We start from the raw sequence: 18,649 nt of genomic DNA, 5'->3' as shown, positions 1-18,649 counted from the left end.
AAGTATAACCAAACAGAGGGGAAATGAATTTATTAAATAAGATTATTAAACACTGATTATTTTTAATCTGTTTGCTGAATATATGCTAATTTATACTTTAACTTATAAAGAAATTCTCTCTTTTTTCCTGTTCAAATATGGTCAGCTTTGTGTATCTGTGTGTTCCATATTTACATATTAAAGTAATCACAAATTGAAAATAGATGAAGAAAAACTGCATGAGTGCTAACCAGGCACAGATTTTTTTTTCTGTCATTATTTATTTAAAATACAGCACTGTTTGCATAGCTTTCTTCATTTTATTAGGTATTGTACATAATTAAGAGATGATTTAAGTGTATAAGAATATGCATAGATTACATGCAAACATTGCTCCATAAGTGATGTGAAAATCTTGTATTTTGGTGTCCTTGAGGAATTAGAATCAATCCCTTGTTAATTTCTAAATTAAGTGTTAGAAATTCAAATTTGTGATATTCTGATAGAAATATGATTCCATCTAATCTCCAAATCTAGGGAATGGAAGTAGAGCAAGTTTCTGAATATTGTAAGAAGAGGTGTCAAAGAGAAATTTGAATTCCCTTGCTCAATTCTATTTTGGATAAGAGTAGCTTAAAGAGAAACAATCTAGATTTTAGAATAAAAATTACTTAACACTTACTTTGGGTTTCACCACTTTGAACCTTTCTGAATATCAGTTTCCTCATTTATTAAATGGTTCTATTAGTATCTAACATAGTTCATGTGAGTAGATAATTATATCATTTTTTACTTAGCTTCACACTTAGTAGATTTTTAAATTTTGTTCTCTTTTCTTTTTATCTTAACTTACATAGAATACCTCCTATAGGATAATTGTTCAGATGAAATCTATTTTGTAACTGGACTCCAGAAGCAAAGATAACAAACTTAGTCCAAAATCTAGCATGAATCATTGATTTAATCAAAACTATATAAACTCTTAATAGTCATATATCTTTGTAATATACAACACGGATCCCAGTAATATTTTTTTAAAACTCACCTGTAGTTGCATCAAAAGAAGGATGTGGGAAAGGCCCAACAGCAATTGGCATAGGAAAGAGATATCCAGGAATACAGCGCTTGGGGTGAGGCTGGTTCACTGCCAGAGAAAAAGTAAACCCTATTTTTAATTGTAAGATTTTGAAAATTAAATTCTAATACCTTATACACCTTTCAATTCAACAAAGTATTTGAAGAACTGAATAAATAATAAGTAGAAGTACTTCATTTTGTAGCTAATACTGGTGGGATACAAAGAAGAGAAATGAAACGCCCAAGGTCATATAAAAAAAGGTAGTAATTGGGATACAAATATCATAGTTCTCATTTAATGTCTTATAAAATCTTGTCTCCTATGATATTTTGTGTGCTTTCAATTAAAGTCATTAAAATTTAATCAGCTTTTAGTATGTACTTAAAACAACTAAGGTAGAGGTTGTGTGGACTATTAAGTCTCCAGCTTTATACAAATTACAACCTAATGATAGAAATAGAAACACATATCCAAGGCGGTGTAAATAATTATAGTCTGTCTTAAATGGCATAAAATGTATCAAGGCTATTATCTTAGGTTTGTAAGAGGATAAAGAGATTAATTTTAATTGAGAGTTTCAAAGAAAGAATTACAAAAGTTGTAGAATTTCATTTTGGCCTTGGAGGATGAGAATGCATTCATCAAGTGAAAGTAGAAAAAGGAAATTCTAGATAAAATATAGGGTACAAGCATAGGGAGTGACCCAGCAAAGTAGCAAGCAAATTTGGGGTGGAAAGCCTAAATTTTGACAATAGAAGTGAAATAAAGCTATTTCTAGTTTTCAAAAAGTGCATTGAGCATTACAGGAACAAACAACAGCTACATATTTGTCCAAATAGCATAGATACAATACCCATTTTATTTTCTAAGAGACAATTCAAATTAATGGAAGTGTGAGATATCCACCTAAAAATTAAACTATACAATATGATACAGGTCAAACATTGTGGAAGTAAGCTAACTGTTTGTATGTCAGGTACCATGATAATCATGTAATAGACGACAAAATCAATGTGTCCAAAAGGTCACAAGGATGAGTTAAAACTAGCACAGTGAAATTTATTGTAAAGTCATGCTCTTAATTTCTAAAAGCTACTTGCTGCCAAATACAACATGCACTAGTATGGCAGTATGTAAAAAAGTGGATGTGTAACCGATGTGAATCTGCAATTTGTATATGGGGTAAAAATGGGAGTTCATAATCCGCGTGAATCAAATGTATGAAATATGGTGTGTCAAGAGCTTTGTAATGTTTTGAACAACTAATAATAAAAAAATAAAAGCTACTTGCATTCTACATGGTAAGAAACACATGGATAAATAAAATAATGTAAAATTAATATAGATACTCTACAAAATTCACTATAAACTAAATATAGCTTAATTGTCAATTACATTAAACAAAAAGTTAATGCCATTTGAGTCTGCATGAATTGAGATAGAGTGACTTATCACTATAAATATAGGAGAAAAGTCACATCTGGGGCACATTGCTAATGATAGGTGCCACATTTTTAAAGGGACATGAGCAAATTAGAGTACAAAGAAGAGTGAATAGACCAGCTACAGAATGAGAATATTATTCTGTTAGAAACAATAGAATAAAATTAGTATATTTAAGAACAGAAATACATGGTTGAGATGAAAATGAAAAGAGATGAATAATAATGCTCATTAATCACTTGAGGAGCAACTGTGGATAGAAGTGACTGACTTGTTCTTGTGGCTCCAAGTGGCAGAATGAAATTCCATGGTCATAGATTTCAGAAAGACTGATTTTTGTTTAATAATAAAAGACACATGCTGTAATTATAGCTGTCAAATATTACAATAGTGTATTTAATGAAAAAAGCTAAGCACCCTTCAATGGAGGTACTGAAGAATAGACTTGATGGCTACTTGTCAACACGTTAGAGAAAAGATTTATGCATCATTCAGGTTGGGAGTTGGACTAGATAAACCTGTAGGGTATCATATAACAGTAATGATCTCTGATTCTAGAAGCCCATAAAAAACATGTCATCATAATAGAAGTGGATTATATCAATATTAATAACAGTATCTTATCATGATTAATGATATACTGAGAATGTTAGATGCATTAATACAGTGTCTACTGATTTTAAAATGTTTTATTGTTAGCACTAGCACTTCAAAATAAATGGACATTTTCTCCACTAATATAACTAAAGAATTCCCATTGAATTTATTATTGCTACACCTGAATATTAAATTAATTTTCTATAATAAATGATTTTAATATGTATCCCAAAAGAAAGATTTAAGATTTAAATAAAAGGTAGGTTATTAATTATAAGAAACCATCACTGTATCCCTTCATATGTATACATCAACTATATTTGACATACATTTCTCACTAAGTTTAAGACTTAGGTCTGACATGTCAAGCCTGTAAATCAAACTTATGTATCAAAATATATAGAAAAAGGAAGATAGTGGCTCAGAGGAAACCCCAATGCTGCAGCAGCTCTCCAAGAATGACTTAAAGCAGTAGTTCTGCAGTAACAAACTGAAGTGGGGAAATGAGGATTGGCAGGAGCATAATATGGTGGCAACTTGGTGATCTGGTATTCATAAGAAAACCAAAATTATTGGTCCCAAGAATAGGAAAATAATAAATAAAGGTAACAGATGGTTTCAGTGTCAGGCACACTGTATCTCAGTGAGAGAGGGAAAGCACTCCTTCTTCAAGAAGAAAGTCACTTCCCTAATGAACTTAAGTAAAATAGATTCTAATGAACATGTCTGCAACTGGAGAGCATGAACTCAGAAAAGTTTGGGTTGTGTTTATTGGGGACAAAACATAGGAGTCTTTGGCTGAACACAGAACTTGTAATCACCAACAGAGTTACCTTTAAACATCCAAAACCAGTTACATAGGCTATACTTTTCACTGGATAATTGGTGCCCAAACCTAGAAATATTCTGAGCATATAAGAGGAACTTTTACCTTGCTGTGGCTCTGCAAAGTGAATTACAAGGGTGTTTCCTTTATAAAGGGGCACACTCACTAGACTGATAAATGGTGTGGGTGACAGGGGTTTATGGGTTTGAGTCTAAGAAAGATCAGAGGGAAAGTCTCAAGCTTACTCCCATGTCATACCACATGGACAGGAACAGTGCCTGCTTAGGAACCAACTTCCTCAACAAGACTCCTAAAGCACAAAAAGTAAAATCAAGAATCAATAAATTGGATGATATGAAACTAAATATTTCTTCACAGCAAAGGAAACAATTAAGAACATAGAGACCCTAGAGGAGGGGAGAAAATCTTTGCTACATGCACCTCAGATAGAGTGTTAATCTTCAGGACATATTAAGAACTCAAAAACTTTAACACCAAAAACCCAAATAACCCAATCAATAAATGGGCAAAGGAACTGAACAGGCACTTCACAGAAGAAGAAATAAGAATGGTTTAAAAATATATGAAAAAATGCTCAATATCTCTAGTAATTAGAGAAATCAAATCAAAACTACACTGAGATTCCATCTCACTCCTATCAGAATGGCAAATATCGAGAATACAAATAATAATAAATGTCTGCAAGAATGTAGAGAAAAAGATACATTCATTCGGTGTTGGTGGGACTGCAAATTGTGCAAACACTCTGGAAAGTAGTATGGCAATTCTGCAAAAAGCATACAATGGAACCACAATTTGACCCAATTATCCAAAACCTTGTTATATACCCAAAAGACTTAATACCAGCATACTACAGTGATGCAGCCACATCAATGTTTATAGCAGCTCAATTCACAATAACTAAGCCATTGAAACAATCTACGTGCCCTTCAACTGGTGAACGGATAAAGAAAATGTGGTATAAAAAAACAATGGCACATACAAGAGGAAGTGAGGGGAAAGGAGGAAAAATATAAGGGGGAGAAATGAATTACAGTAGAGGGGGTAGACAGAGAAGAGGGGAGGAGACGGGGGAGGGGGGATAGTAGAGGATAGGAAAGGCAGCAGACACCAGAATGGCAATATGTAAATCAATGGTTATGCAACTGATGTGATTCTGCAATCTGTATATGGGGTAAAAATGGGAGCTCATATCCCACTTGAATCAAAGTGTGAAATATGATATATCAAGAACTATGTAATGTTTTGAACAACCTACAATAAAAATTAATAAAAAAAAAAAAACAATGGCATGTGGGCTGGGGTGTAGCTCAGTGGTAGAGTGCTTGCCTTGCATGTGTGAGGCCCTGGGTTTGATCCTCAGCACCACATAAAAATAAATAAATAAAATAAAGTTATTGTGTCCAACTAGAACTAAATATATATATATATATATATATATATATATATATATATATATACTATATCTATCTATAAAGAAACTAAATATATATATATATATATAGATAGATAGATAGATATAGTTTATATATATATAAACAATGGCATGTTACTCTGCCATAAAGAAGAATTAAATTATGGCATTTGCCAGTAAGTGAATGGAACTGGAGGCTATCATGCTAAGTAAAATATGCCAGTCCCCCCAAGAAAACAAAGACCAAAGTTCTCCCTGATATGCAAAGAGAAACACACAATAAGGAGGGAGAGGGAAAAATAGTCATTCAGTGGATTAGACAAAGGGGAATGGAAGAAAGGGAGAGTGAATGGGAATAGAAAACTACTTAGAGTTAATTTGGCATAACATTCCTATGTTCATATATGAATACAATACAAGTTTAACTCCACATCATGTATAAACATAAAAATGGGTTTTTAATTATAATAAGTTAGACTCCATGTGGTTATAATATGTCAAAATATATTCTACTGTCATGTACCTCTAAAAGGAGCAAATTATTAAAAATTTAAAAATTACTTTTGTGGTTAAAGAAGTTCTAATGAACAAATTAAGAAAACAAATATAAAAGGTGAAAGACCATTTCAATAAAGAGAGATTTTGATAATCACAAAAATCAGAATTCCTGGAAATGAAGGACCCAATAATTTTTTAAAAAATCATTTGAAAGTATCATCACCAATGGATTAGATTACATAAAAAGCAGAACTTTACTGCTTGAAAACAAGGTGTATAAACTTTTCCACTCAGTAAAAGTTAAAGGAATAAAGTAAAAGTCCAAGGCTGGGGTTGTGGCTCAGCATGTACAAGGCACTGGGTTCAATCTGCAGCACCACATAAAAATAAATAAATAAATAATGATATTGTGTCCATTTGCAACTAAAAATTTTAAAAAAGTAAAAAGTAAAAGGCTATAATCACAATATACAGTTTTCTAAAAATACCTTAAGAGACAAAATTTAAAATTTATTGATCTTCAAGTTGAAATGGTGATACAGTCTATTGGCATTAAGAAACTTTTCAGTGACATAGTGGCATAAAAATTCCAAACCTAAAGAATGACATGGATATCCACATATAGGATATATACATAACATAAAAAGACAGGTTCAAAAAAGAATCTCTCTTTACTCAGTAGTAAGGACAAAACCTCAATGAGCTGTGTTTGCCAAGAGGAACACTTCTATAGTAAAGATAACTTATGGAGGGCTGAGGGTGTAGCTCAAAGGTAGAGTGCTTGCCTAGTACATGTGCGGCACTGAGTTCAATCTTCAGGACTGCATAAGTACTATAAATTAAAGGTGTCTTGTCCATACACAACTCAAACATTTTAAAATAGATAAACTATGGAGAATCCATAAACACAGGACCTGAGCTTGTATATAGCCACAAGGTTCTATTCCACTTTGAAAAGGATTCATTAGAAGGAAGACAATCTGTAATAACTCATGATAATCACAATGACAGCCCAGAGCTCTGTATCCTGAATGCCAATACACAATAGAAACAACCAACAGTACAACACAATACCTCACCTCACCTCACCTGAGCTGTCAGATTCAATCCTATGAGCTGATAACAAAAATGATTTTAGGAAGTCCATAGCAACTAGGAAAGTGGATCCTGTACCTCAGCACCTCTGAAGTGATCCAAAGCCAAATAATACTAGACATCTTCTAAATGTCCCAAATCGTAATTAAATACCAAAACTCTAAAATCAAAGTTGATCATATATGTCACTCTTTATCTTGATTCACTAGTTGTCTTAATATCCAACATTGTGTTCTAAACATAATTGAATGTATTTCTTCTACTGGTTTAAAGAAGCAAATGGAATAATTCCCTCTATCTTTGCTTTCCTAGTTCTGGTTTATACTTGCTCCTCTTTACCCTCTTCTCACTCTGACACTATGTGCTTCTGCCTCAAATCCATCCATCAATGTTTTTCTACATTTTATCTTGGTGTGTACTATTCTTTTTTTATCTTTTCTTTCTTTTCACTTTTACTCTATCTTAAGTGAAACATTTCTTTCTTCCCCTTTTAGTCTTCATATAATATTATAGCAATTTTACAATATTTGGTAACTAAGTTTTCAACATATTTTAGAACTTTGCTACAAGTTTATACTTTTAATTGAGGAACTGTAGAAAATAGTATCAACATTTTGCACTTTTCATAATGTTAAGTAGTATGTGGTTTGGCTCTGAAGTGTTTAGTAAATAGAATTCAGTGTCTTCCCTCAAAGTGGTGCTCTCAAAAGAAAGAAGCTCACAAAATAGTCTATTGCTGAGGGAGGGTAAAGGAGGGGGCTTGGGTGTAAGAAAGATGATGAAATGAGACGGGCATCATTACTTGAGGTACATGACATGAATAGTGTGACTCTACTTCGTGTACAACTAGAGAAATTAAAAATTGGGCTCCATTTGTGTACTATTAATCAAAATGCGTTCTGCTGTCATGTATAACTAATTAGAACAAATAATTTTTTAAATGGTTCATTGCTTTAAAGAAGAAATTGTAAATATCATAAAAAATGATAAGGCACACAAACAATATGAAAAAAAAAAAACAGGGAAGCAATCAAAAAATCCCTAACACTTCAACAAATGAATCCACTGACACCACAGTAGAGAAAATGTCAGGAAATAACTTAGAAAATTCATAGTTAAAATATTCAACAAGCTAAAAGAAGATATAAGACTAAACTTAGATATAAAATATAGAAAGTGAAGGATCACTTCAATGAAGAGACAGGAATTCTGGGAAAAAATAGACATCCTGGAAATAAAAAAAAAAAAAAACTAAAAACAAAATTCAATGAAAAGCATCACCATTAGATTAGACCACAGCCAAGATAGATTTTCAGGCCTTGAAGACAAAGTATACAATCTAAAAGTACAGTTAACCATAAATAAAAGATGTTAATAGACCATGAGCAGAATGATCCAAAAATCACTGGCATAACATGAAGAGACCAGATATAAAAATGATTGAAGTAGATGAATTTTCCAAAATACAAATTAATGGAATACACAACATTTTCAGTAAAATAATTTTAGATAATATTCCAAACCTTAGGAATAAGATGGAAATTCAAATGCAAGAGCCATATAGAACTCCAAATGTATGAAACACTAATACATCCTCACCAACAAACATTAAATGAAAATAGCCAATAAAGAGAATAAGAATGTAATTTTATTTTATTTTTTATTGGTTGTTCAAAACATTACAAAGCTCTTGACATATCATATTTCATACATTTGATTCAGTGGGTTATGAACTCCCATTTTTACCCCGTATTCAGATTGCAGAATCACATCGGTTACACATCCACGTTTTTACATATTGCCATACTAGTGACTGTTGTATTCTGCTACCTTTCCTATCCTCTACTATCCCCCCTCCCCTCCCCTCCCATCTTCTCTCTCTACCCCATCTACTGAGAATAAGGATATAATTTTAAATGTGGCAAGAGAAAAATAGCAGGTCACATTTAGAGGCAAATGAATTCAGATTTGAACTCCTTTCTCAACCTAGACCCTAAAATCCAGGAGGGCTCAAAAAGAAGTGCATGACAACCAAGATTACCACATCCAGCAAAATTATCTTTCATAATTGATAAAATAAAATCTTACCCGATAAGTAGAAACTAAAAGAATTAATACCCACAAAGCTTGTACTATAAAACATACTGAAGGAAATATTTAATGTAAAAGAAATAAAAAATAAAAACCAGCATAGGGATAAATTGTACTAGGTTAGCAAATTAAAGGATAATCACATTTATCTTAAAATTAGAAATAAGTCAAAATGAGAGGAAATAAATTTTATCACTCTATAACACAAATGAATGTAAAAGGTCTAAATTCTTCAATCAAAATATTGCCCCAGGCAATTATCATTCTAAAGGGAGAAAAAATAGAAGCATTCCCTTTAAAAACTGGAACAAGACAGGGATGCCCTCTTTCACCACTTCTGTTTAACATAGTTCTTGAAACTCTAGCCAGAGCAATTAGACAAAAGAAATTAAAAGGCTGCAAATAGGAAAAGAAGAACTCAAATTATCACTATTTGTTAATGAAATGATTTTCTACCTAGAAGACCCAAAGAATTCCACCAGAAAACTTCTAGAACTAGTAAATGAATTCAGCAAAGTAGCAGGACAAAAAATCAACACCCACAAATCAAAGGCACTTCTGTACATCAGTGACAAATCCTCAAAAAGAGAAACAAGGAAATCCACCCCATTTACTTTGGGAATCACCAAAAGAGGTGAAAGACCTCTACAATGAAAACTACAGAATGCTAAAGAAATAAATTAAAGAAGACTTTAGAAAGGAAAGATCTACCTTGTTCTTGGATAGGCAAAATTAATATTGTCAAAATGACCATACTACCAAAAGCACTATACAGATTAAATTCAATCTCAATCAAAATCCCAATGACATTCCTCATATAAATAGAAAAATCAGTCATAAAATTCATCTGGAAAAATAAGACCCAGAATAGCCAAAGCTAATGCTTAGCAAGAAGAGTGAAGCTGATAGCATCACTATACCAGACCTTAAACTATACTACAGAGCAATAGCAACAAAAATGGCATGGTATTGGCACCAAAATAGACCTGTAGACCAATGGTACAGAATAGAAGACACAGATACAAACCCACATAATTACAGTTTTTTCATATTAGATAAAGGTGCCAAAAACATATATTGGAGAAAAGATAGCCTTTTCAACAAATGGTGCTGGGAAAACTGGAAATCCATATGTAACAAAATAAAATTAAACCTCTGTCTCTAACCATGCACAAAACTCCACTCAATGTGGATAAAGGACCTAGGAACTAAAACCGAGATCTTGCACCTAATGGAAAAAAAAATAGGCGCAAATCTCCATCATGTTGGAATAGGCCCCAACTTCCTCAATAGGACTCCTATAGCACAAGAATTAAAACCGAGAATCAACAAATGGGATGGATTCAAATTAAAAATCTTCTTCTCTGCAAAAGAAACAACAAGTGAGTTGAACAGAGAGCCTACAGAATGGGAGCAAATCTTCACTGCAAGCACATGAGATTGAGCACTAATCCCTAGGATATAAAAAGCAATCAAAAACATAACACCAAAAAACCCCAAATAACTCTATTAATAAATGGGCCAATCAACTGAACAGAGACTTCTCAAAAGAGGTATACAATCAATCAACAAATATATGAAAAAAATTAAATATCATTATCAAATCAAAACCACTATAAGATTTCATCTCACTCCAGTCAGAATGGCAGCTATCAAGAATATAAACAACAATAAGTGTTGGTGAGAATGTGGGAAAAAAGGCACACTCATACACTGCTGGTGGAACTACAAATTGGTGTAGCCAAATCTGGAAAGCAGTATAGAATTTCCTTGGAAAACTGGGAATGGAACCACCATTTGACCCAGCTAGCCCACTCCTTGGCTTATACCCAAAGGACTTAAAAACAGCGTACTACAAGGAAAAAGGCACATCAATGTTTGAAGCAGCACAATTCACAATAGCTAAATTGTGGAACCAACCCAGATGCCTTTCAGTAGATGAATGAATAGGGAAACTTTCATATATATACACAATGGAATATTACTCAGCATTAAAAGAGAATAAAATCATGGCATTTGCAGGTAAATGGATGGAGTTGGAGAATATATTGCTAAGTGCATTAAGCCAATCCCCCCCCCCCCCAAAAAGGTCAAATGTTTTAGACATTATTACTCTAAGTACATGTGTGAAGACATGAATGATGTGAAAATACTTTGTGTACAGCCAGAGACTTGAAAGATTGTTCTCCATATGTATAATATGAAATGAATTGCATTCTGCCATCATATGTAACAAATTAAAATAAATAATTTAGTTTTTTAAAGCCTAGCTATATGTTCACTAAACCTAATTTTTTTCATGCACAGAGAAGCATATATTCCCCAGCTACTCATGCAGACTAAGTGGGAAAATTTTAATAGGATCTGGCCACTGCGTAATAGCAGAAGTGATGATACTACTCCCAGCTCTGATAATCAAATTATTATGTGGCCCTCTATTCTCTCTCCAGCATAATGAATGAAGGAAAATTGAAGAGTATTTTATCAGAAAATAAGAGGAGTCTTATTCATTTAGCACTGCACTGAGAACAACAACCAAATATAGATACCAACTGTTGGGGATGCAAATCAAGTCAAGATGGCACCTGGCACTTTGCCAGGAGGAGTGGTTTGTGAAACAACGCCAGCAAGCCATTAAGATGATGAGGATTCCTTATTGCTGACTGCTGTATCTAGATGATGTTAAATAAGTCAAGCTGTGTGTAATTAGTTAAGTATATATACCTCTGCTGTCTGGCAGAGAAGCGGCTCCTGCTATCTCCGGTGCCCGCTACTTTGAGTTCTCACTCAGTTCCTGCTGAGTTCACTCACAATAAAGTAGATCCCGCTTCAACCTTCAAGTTGCTTGTCACCTCTCAGTTATTTAGCCCAGCTGGACTACAGCAACCAACCATTAATGGTTTGTGATATGAAACCGAAATAAACTTCACTCTGTTAAGGAACTGAAATTTAGGGATTTGCCATAATTAATTGCAGAGACTACCACCATTAATATGTGGTTCAGAAATTGAGATTTCAAATTGACTTTCTCCTGAAAACTACTACTCACTCCTTTAATAGTAATTCATTTATTCTTCACATGATTCAAGCAGTTTTCATGAACTCTGCTCAGTTAAGCATCCCCATTTGTTTAAATCCCTTAAAGTCCCCCTTGCTCTACTTGTGTGACCTATATTTTGTCAGGGATTTGAACTTAATTTTGTTAATAGTCTAATCTAACCCATTACGTTGTCATTCTATTAGACTTATCAAGTCAAAATGATGAATATTTTTACAATTTCTTTTTTCTCTGTTGATGTTGTCATACAATTATACTATTTTTAGTCTACTCTCAATTCGAGCTCTTAAATCTCAATTTTATCTTTTGGAGACATTGAAACCACCTTTGAATTTAAACAACAACAACAACAACAACTCTAAACATTTCCCAGGTTTACAACTCATCCTCAATTTTCTTGTTCTCAGAAAGGAAACCCTCTTTTTAAATTGAGGTTAATACCTATGTGGTCAATATTTCAATATTTCTTCAGTCTCTAAACTCTTGTTAACTTTAATACATGTTCTCTTTGCTCTCCATTTCATCTTGGAAACATGAGTCAAAACTTAGTTTTATAAGCAGGTTTGCATCCCAATTTTTGATATTACACCTCTCAAATTCCCCTAGGAAGTTATTCCCTTTATTATTATAGCAAACACACTTCTCTCTTTAATGTTTTTTTTCAACCTAGAATCATTGCCAATGTTCATGTTAATCTTTTCTGAAGCCCCATTAAATATTTAAGACATCATTTCCAAGTTTGTCTACTCTAGATATAATTCTATACCAAACACTGTTTTCTTTACTTCCCACTCTTTTTCAATACTCGCTTGAGAATATACTGCTTAACGACATTGATAAAATTTCTTAATTACAAAATTCTATATTGTCTCAGTTTCCCTAATTCAAATGCATAATTTGGCAATGAATTTCTATTATCTAGTTAGACTTATACTTTGATTGTTTAAGGCAAAGCAATATAGGCATCACTTTTTTTGTAAGTTTTTGTGTATTCCCTGTGTCTGTTTATTTTGCTTTTAAAAAGCATATTCATGATTATCATAAACACTAGCACTCAAATCAATAAATGATTATAATATAAAGGGGGAAAAGAGAATTTCCTAAAATTGTAAGAAATCTTGAAAATATTTTTGCCAACTGAATTAGTATGTTATCTTGTGATAGAATTATTATGAAAGAATATTTATATTATAATAAAGTGAAAACTTTCTAAAAATACATAAACCAATGTCTATTCTATTGACAGATATTTTTCTTTCAATTTTTTGCCTTTTTATATTAATTTAGATCACCTGCAGTCTTGTTCTAATTGGTAGTAAATAACATTAGGTTGTATTTTGATATAATTATAAACAAATAGAGTATAGTTTACTCCAATTAAGTACCAGTTTTTAACGTTACATTCTCCTTTCTTCCTCTGCCTATTCCCTTTCCTCTATTCTACTTATCTTTATATTTATTTATGTTTTAAAATTAGATTCTTCTTGAAATATATAATTGTGGGATTCCCTGTAGTATATTCATATATTTACATTGAAAGGTTAAGATAGATTCATTCCACTGTTTTTCCATTACCATATTCCTCTTCCCTCACCCTAAATGCCCTTATTCTACTACTTTATTCTTTCTTTAATTTTGATGACATTATATTTATTACTTCTTTTTTAAAATAATTTAATCTTTATTTTATTTGTTTTTATGTCATGCTGAGTATTGAACAAATGCCTCACCAATGTTAAGCATGGTACTGTGATGACTACAGCATCATTCTTTTTGCTGAAGATTGTTTTGGCTACTCTAGGTCTCTTATTTTTCTAAATAAATTTTAGTACTGCTTCTTAAATAGTGTCATTAGTATTTTCATGGGGATTGCATTAAATCTGTATAACAATTTTGATAGTATGGTCATTTTGACAAAATTAATTTTGCCATCCATGGATATGGGATATCTTTCTATCTTCTAAGTTCTACTTCAATTTCTTTTTAATGCTCTATAGTTTTCATTGTAAAGGTTCTTAACATGCTTCATTACATATTTTATTGAGGTTGTTGTAAAAGTGATAGTTCTCCCAATCCCTTTTACAGCAGATTCATTATTGGAGTATAGGAAAACAATTGATTTATGCATATTGATCTTGTATCCTACTGCTTTACTAAATTTGTTTATTAGATCTATCAGTATTTTGTTGGAGTTTGGGGGGTTCTAAATATAGGATCATATTATCAGCAAACAGGGATATTTTGACCTCTTTTCTTATTTTTGTTCCTTTAATTTTCTTCCCTTGTCTTATTGCTTTTACTAATTTTACAAGGACTATCTTGAATAGGAGTGGTGAGAATGGACATCCTTGTTTTATTCCTGCTTTTTGATGAAATGCTTTCTGTTTTTCTCTATTCAGTATGATGTTGGCCTTGGGATTTTCATATATAGCCTTTAGAATGTTGAGATAATTTCCTTCTTTTTTTAAAATATTTATTTTTTAGGTGTAGTTGGACACAACACAATGCCTTTATTTTTATGTGGTGCTGAGGATTGAACCCGGGTCCCGCCTGTGCTAGGCAAGCACTCTACCACTGAGCCACAATCCCAGCCCTGAGATAATTTCCTTCTATCCTTAGTTTCTCTAGTGTTTTAGACATAAATGGGTGCTGTATTTTAATAAACTTAAATAAATATTATTTGACATAAATTATAACATGACTGAAATGACCTTTACATATTTGTAAATAATATTTCATCCAAGAACACCTGAATTTACTTTCTTCCAGGAGCTTGTAAAATATTCTCCAAAAGAGATAATGGTTTAGGTCACAAAGCCAATCCTAGCAAATTAAAACAATCAGTATAGTACGTTGCATCTTTCACATTGTAATGGGATAAAATTAGAAATCAACAGGAAAAATTATAGAAACCACATAAACAAACAGAGATCACACTATAATACTCTTTGAACATAGAATGGATCCTAGAATAAATGAAAGGAGACGTTTTTCAAACACGAATAGTGATTAACCACAATATCAGGGACACTGTAAAGATAATTATACAAGGAAAGTAATTCTCTGAAAATGTTTAAGTCATTTGTACATTTTTTAATTAGATTACTTGAACATTTATGATTTTAGTATTTCTTCATATATTCTGAATTGAAGTACCCCATATTGCCAGCATTTTCTCACATTGTTTTAGTTGTCTTTTTAAAATACTATTAACTTTAGTTGACAAATATTATCATATGAAACCATTTCACAGAGACATATATACATACACACCCATATACATACATACACATTTATATGGTGCAATGTTTTTTGATATATGTATACAATATGGAATAAATTGATAGATATAAAAATATACATCAGTTCACATTCTTTATAAATGGGGTGGCATCAAATTAAAGAACTCCTGCCCAACAAAGGAAACAATTAGGAATGTGAAGAAAGAACATGCAGAATGGAAGAAAATCTTTGCTAAGTACTCTTCTGACAGAAGACTAATATCTAGACTATATAAAGAACTCAAAAAAACTTTACACCAAAAGTCAAATAACCCAGTTTAAAAATGAACAAATAAATTAAACAGACACTTCTCAAAAGAAGAAATACAAATGTCCAACAAATACATGAAAAATAATTCTACATCTCTAGCAATTAAGGAAATGTTAATCAATACTACACTGAGATTTAATCTCACACCAGTCAGAAATGCAGTCAACAAGAATACAAATAATAAGAAAAGCTGGAGACAATGTGGGGAAAAAGGAGCACTTATGCATGGTTGGTGGGACTGTAAATTAGTACAACCACTATGAAAATCAGTATGGAATTCCTTAAAAGACTAGGCATGTAACCACCATATGACCCAGCTATACAACTCCTCTATATTTATCCTAAGGTATTAAAAATCATCAGACTATAGTGATATATGCATACTCATTTTTATAGAAGCAAAACTCACAATAGCCAAACTATAGAATCAGCCTGAGTGTACATCAATGGTTGAACAGATAAAGAAAATGCAGAGTATATACATAATGGAGATTTATTCAGCCATTAAAAAAATGAAATTATGTCATTTGGAGGGAAACAGATGGAATTAGAGACTATCATTTTAGTTGAAATAAGTCAAACAGAATGTCAAGAATTATGTCTTTTTTCCCTCATATGTGGAAGCTAGCAAGATAAAAGGAGAAGAAAGGTAAGAAGTTTGGGGATTTTATTAAATTCAAAGGACATCAGTAGAAGATAGGGAGCAAGAGGTGAGAGGTGGGGAGTGAGGGGGATAGTTTTGAGGAGTGATAATAAAAAATTTACATTGTTATAGCATGTGCATGTTTGAATACGTAACAACAAATCCCATCATTATGTACAACTATAATGCACTAAATATGTGAGAAAACAATTTTACTTGGCCATGGTTTATTATAAATCAAAAACAAAAGGAAGTATAAAATATACCCTTTAAGTTCTTAAGAGTTATACTGATCAATATTATTGACTATAGTCACTTTGCTGTACAATAGATCATATGTCTTGTCTAACAGAAACTTTATACCTTTCAACCAACAACACTTTCCCATCCCTGGTAACCTCCATTCTATACTTCATTTCTGTGAGTTTGACTTTTTTGTTACCACTTATAAGATCATGTGTTATTCATCTTCATCTGAATGGGCTATTTCACTTATTAACAAAATATTATCCAGGATCATTGATGTTGTCACAAATGACATGATGCAACAAGATCAATTTTGAAAATATATCTAAATAAAATGAAACTAATATATCAGAAGGATTTTTTCACTCCCATGCTCACTGTGGCATTGTTTATGACAGCTAAGATATGGAATCCATCAATGGATTAATGAATAAAATGTGGTATGTATACAGAATATATTAGTACTCAAACTTTTAAAAAGGGTCATCTGTTTGTATCTTTTTGTTTTCTTAGTGGTTTCATTTGCAGTACAAAGGCTGTGGGTTGTTTTTGTTTTTCTAGTTTTAATAAAGCACAATCTATTGTTTTCTTTTCAATCTTGTGCTTTCAAAGTCACAATTAAAAAAACTATTCCCTACCCCAAAGACAAAAAGATTTTCTCTTATTCTTCATCATAAGAATATTATAGTTTTAAAATAGGCCTATGATATATTTGGAGTTAATTTTTGTGTATTATGTGAGGTAAATGTTTTAGTCATCTTTTTCACAGCCATGACTAAAGGACCCCACCAGAACAACTGTGGAGAAGAAAAAGATTATTCCAAGGTTCCAGGTTTCAGAGATCTTAGTCCATTGAAGTCCAGCTCCATTTCTCAGGGCTGGAGGTGAGGCAGAACACGATGCTAAAGAGTGTGGCAGAAGGAAGTAGCTCACATGATGGTCAGGAAATTGGAGAGAGAGAGGTCTCCACTTGCTACTTACAAATGTATACCACAAAACTAATCCCCCAATTCCCAGTTCCTCCAGCCACACCTTACCACTTCAATTACCACTCAGTTAATCCCTATCAGGGGATTAATTCACTAATTGGGTTAAGAGTCTCATAGCTCAATCCTTTCTCTTTTGAACCTTCTTTCATTGTCTCACACGTGAGTTTTTGGGGGACACCACACATCCAAACCATAACAGTAAATTTCCAAGTTCACTTTTTCATATGGATCATCCAATGCCCTAACACCACTCCTTAAAAGAGTATTCTCTTGTCAATAATGAATTGATCCAGCTGGGAATATAGCTTTGTGGCAGAGCACTTGTTAAGCATGGGTGAGGCCTTGAATTCAATTCCCAGGTACTACAAAAATAAATTTTAAAAAGGAACCAAAAACATATAATATTTTCAAAAGTACAAAAAGAAAAAAAAAGATCAATTCACCATCAATGTTAGGGTTTATTTTTTGACTTTCCATTTTATTGTACTTATATGTTTATACTTATGACACTACCACACAATTGAATTACTGTAGATTTGTAGGAAAAAACAAATTTATTAATTCTCAGCCTTTTTTCTTCTTTTTCAATGTTATTTTGACTACTTTAGGTTCATTTTATTTTCATAAAAATATGATAACGGTAACAATTTCTGGAAAATAGCTATAACTATTATAGGGATTACATTGAATCTGTAGATCAATTTAGAGGCTGTTTCCATCATGAAAATACTAAATTTCCAATTCTGGAACATGATATGTGTTTCCATTCAGTCAGATGTTTCTTTCAAAACTTCTTTGATTATGTCATGTTTATTGTTATCTAAATTCAGTTAATTTTATGCATATAAATCATATATCCTGCAACTTTGTTGAACTTCTTTTGAACATTCTGACTAATTTTCAGTTGGATTACTTAAAATTTTCTATATATAGGATGATGTCTTTTGCAAATGGATATAATTTGACTTCTTTCCCAACTTTTTCTTGTGGGACATTGTTTTGATTAATAAGTATTGGCTTTACTTATTATAAGTCCAGTCAATTTTTTTCTTAGGTGAATTTTTATGCTTTGAGTCTTTTTAAGAGAACATTTACTCCATTTATATTACCTAATTTGTT

At 32.2% G+C, this 18,649-nt stretch overlaps 1 protein-coding gene across 5 annotated transcripts in view; it reads right to left on the bottom strand.

Annotated features, from left to right (window-relative positions):
• LOC143639040 (transmembrane protein 182-like) overlaps positions 1-18,649 on the bottom strand; it is an 83,514-nt gene that overhangs the window by 51,846 nt on the left and 13,019 nt on the right. For all 5 annotated transcript variants that reach the window (XR_013154656.1, XM_077107160.1, XM_077107159.1 and 2 more), the window contains exon 3: positions 1,025-1,123. Coding sequence is in view for 4 of the 5 variants with exons in the window: in XM_077107160.1 (XP_076963275.1) it covers positions 1,025-1,123 (99 nt within the window). In the remaining variant the exon portion in view is untranslated. The remainder of the gene's footprint in view (positions 1-1,024; positions 1,124-18,649) is intronic.

This window comes from Callospermophilus lateralis, chromosome X (genome assembly GCF_048772815.1).
Source record: "Callospermophilus lateralis isolate mCalLat2 chromosome X, mCalLat2.hap1, whole genome shotgun sequence".
In the NCBI taxonomy this organism is placed as follows: Eukaryota; Metazoa; Chordata; class Mammalia; order Rodentia; family Sciuridae; genus Callospermophilus; species Callospermophilus lateralis.
This window is presented reverse-complemented; position numbering and strand designations above follow the sequence as displayed.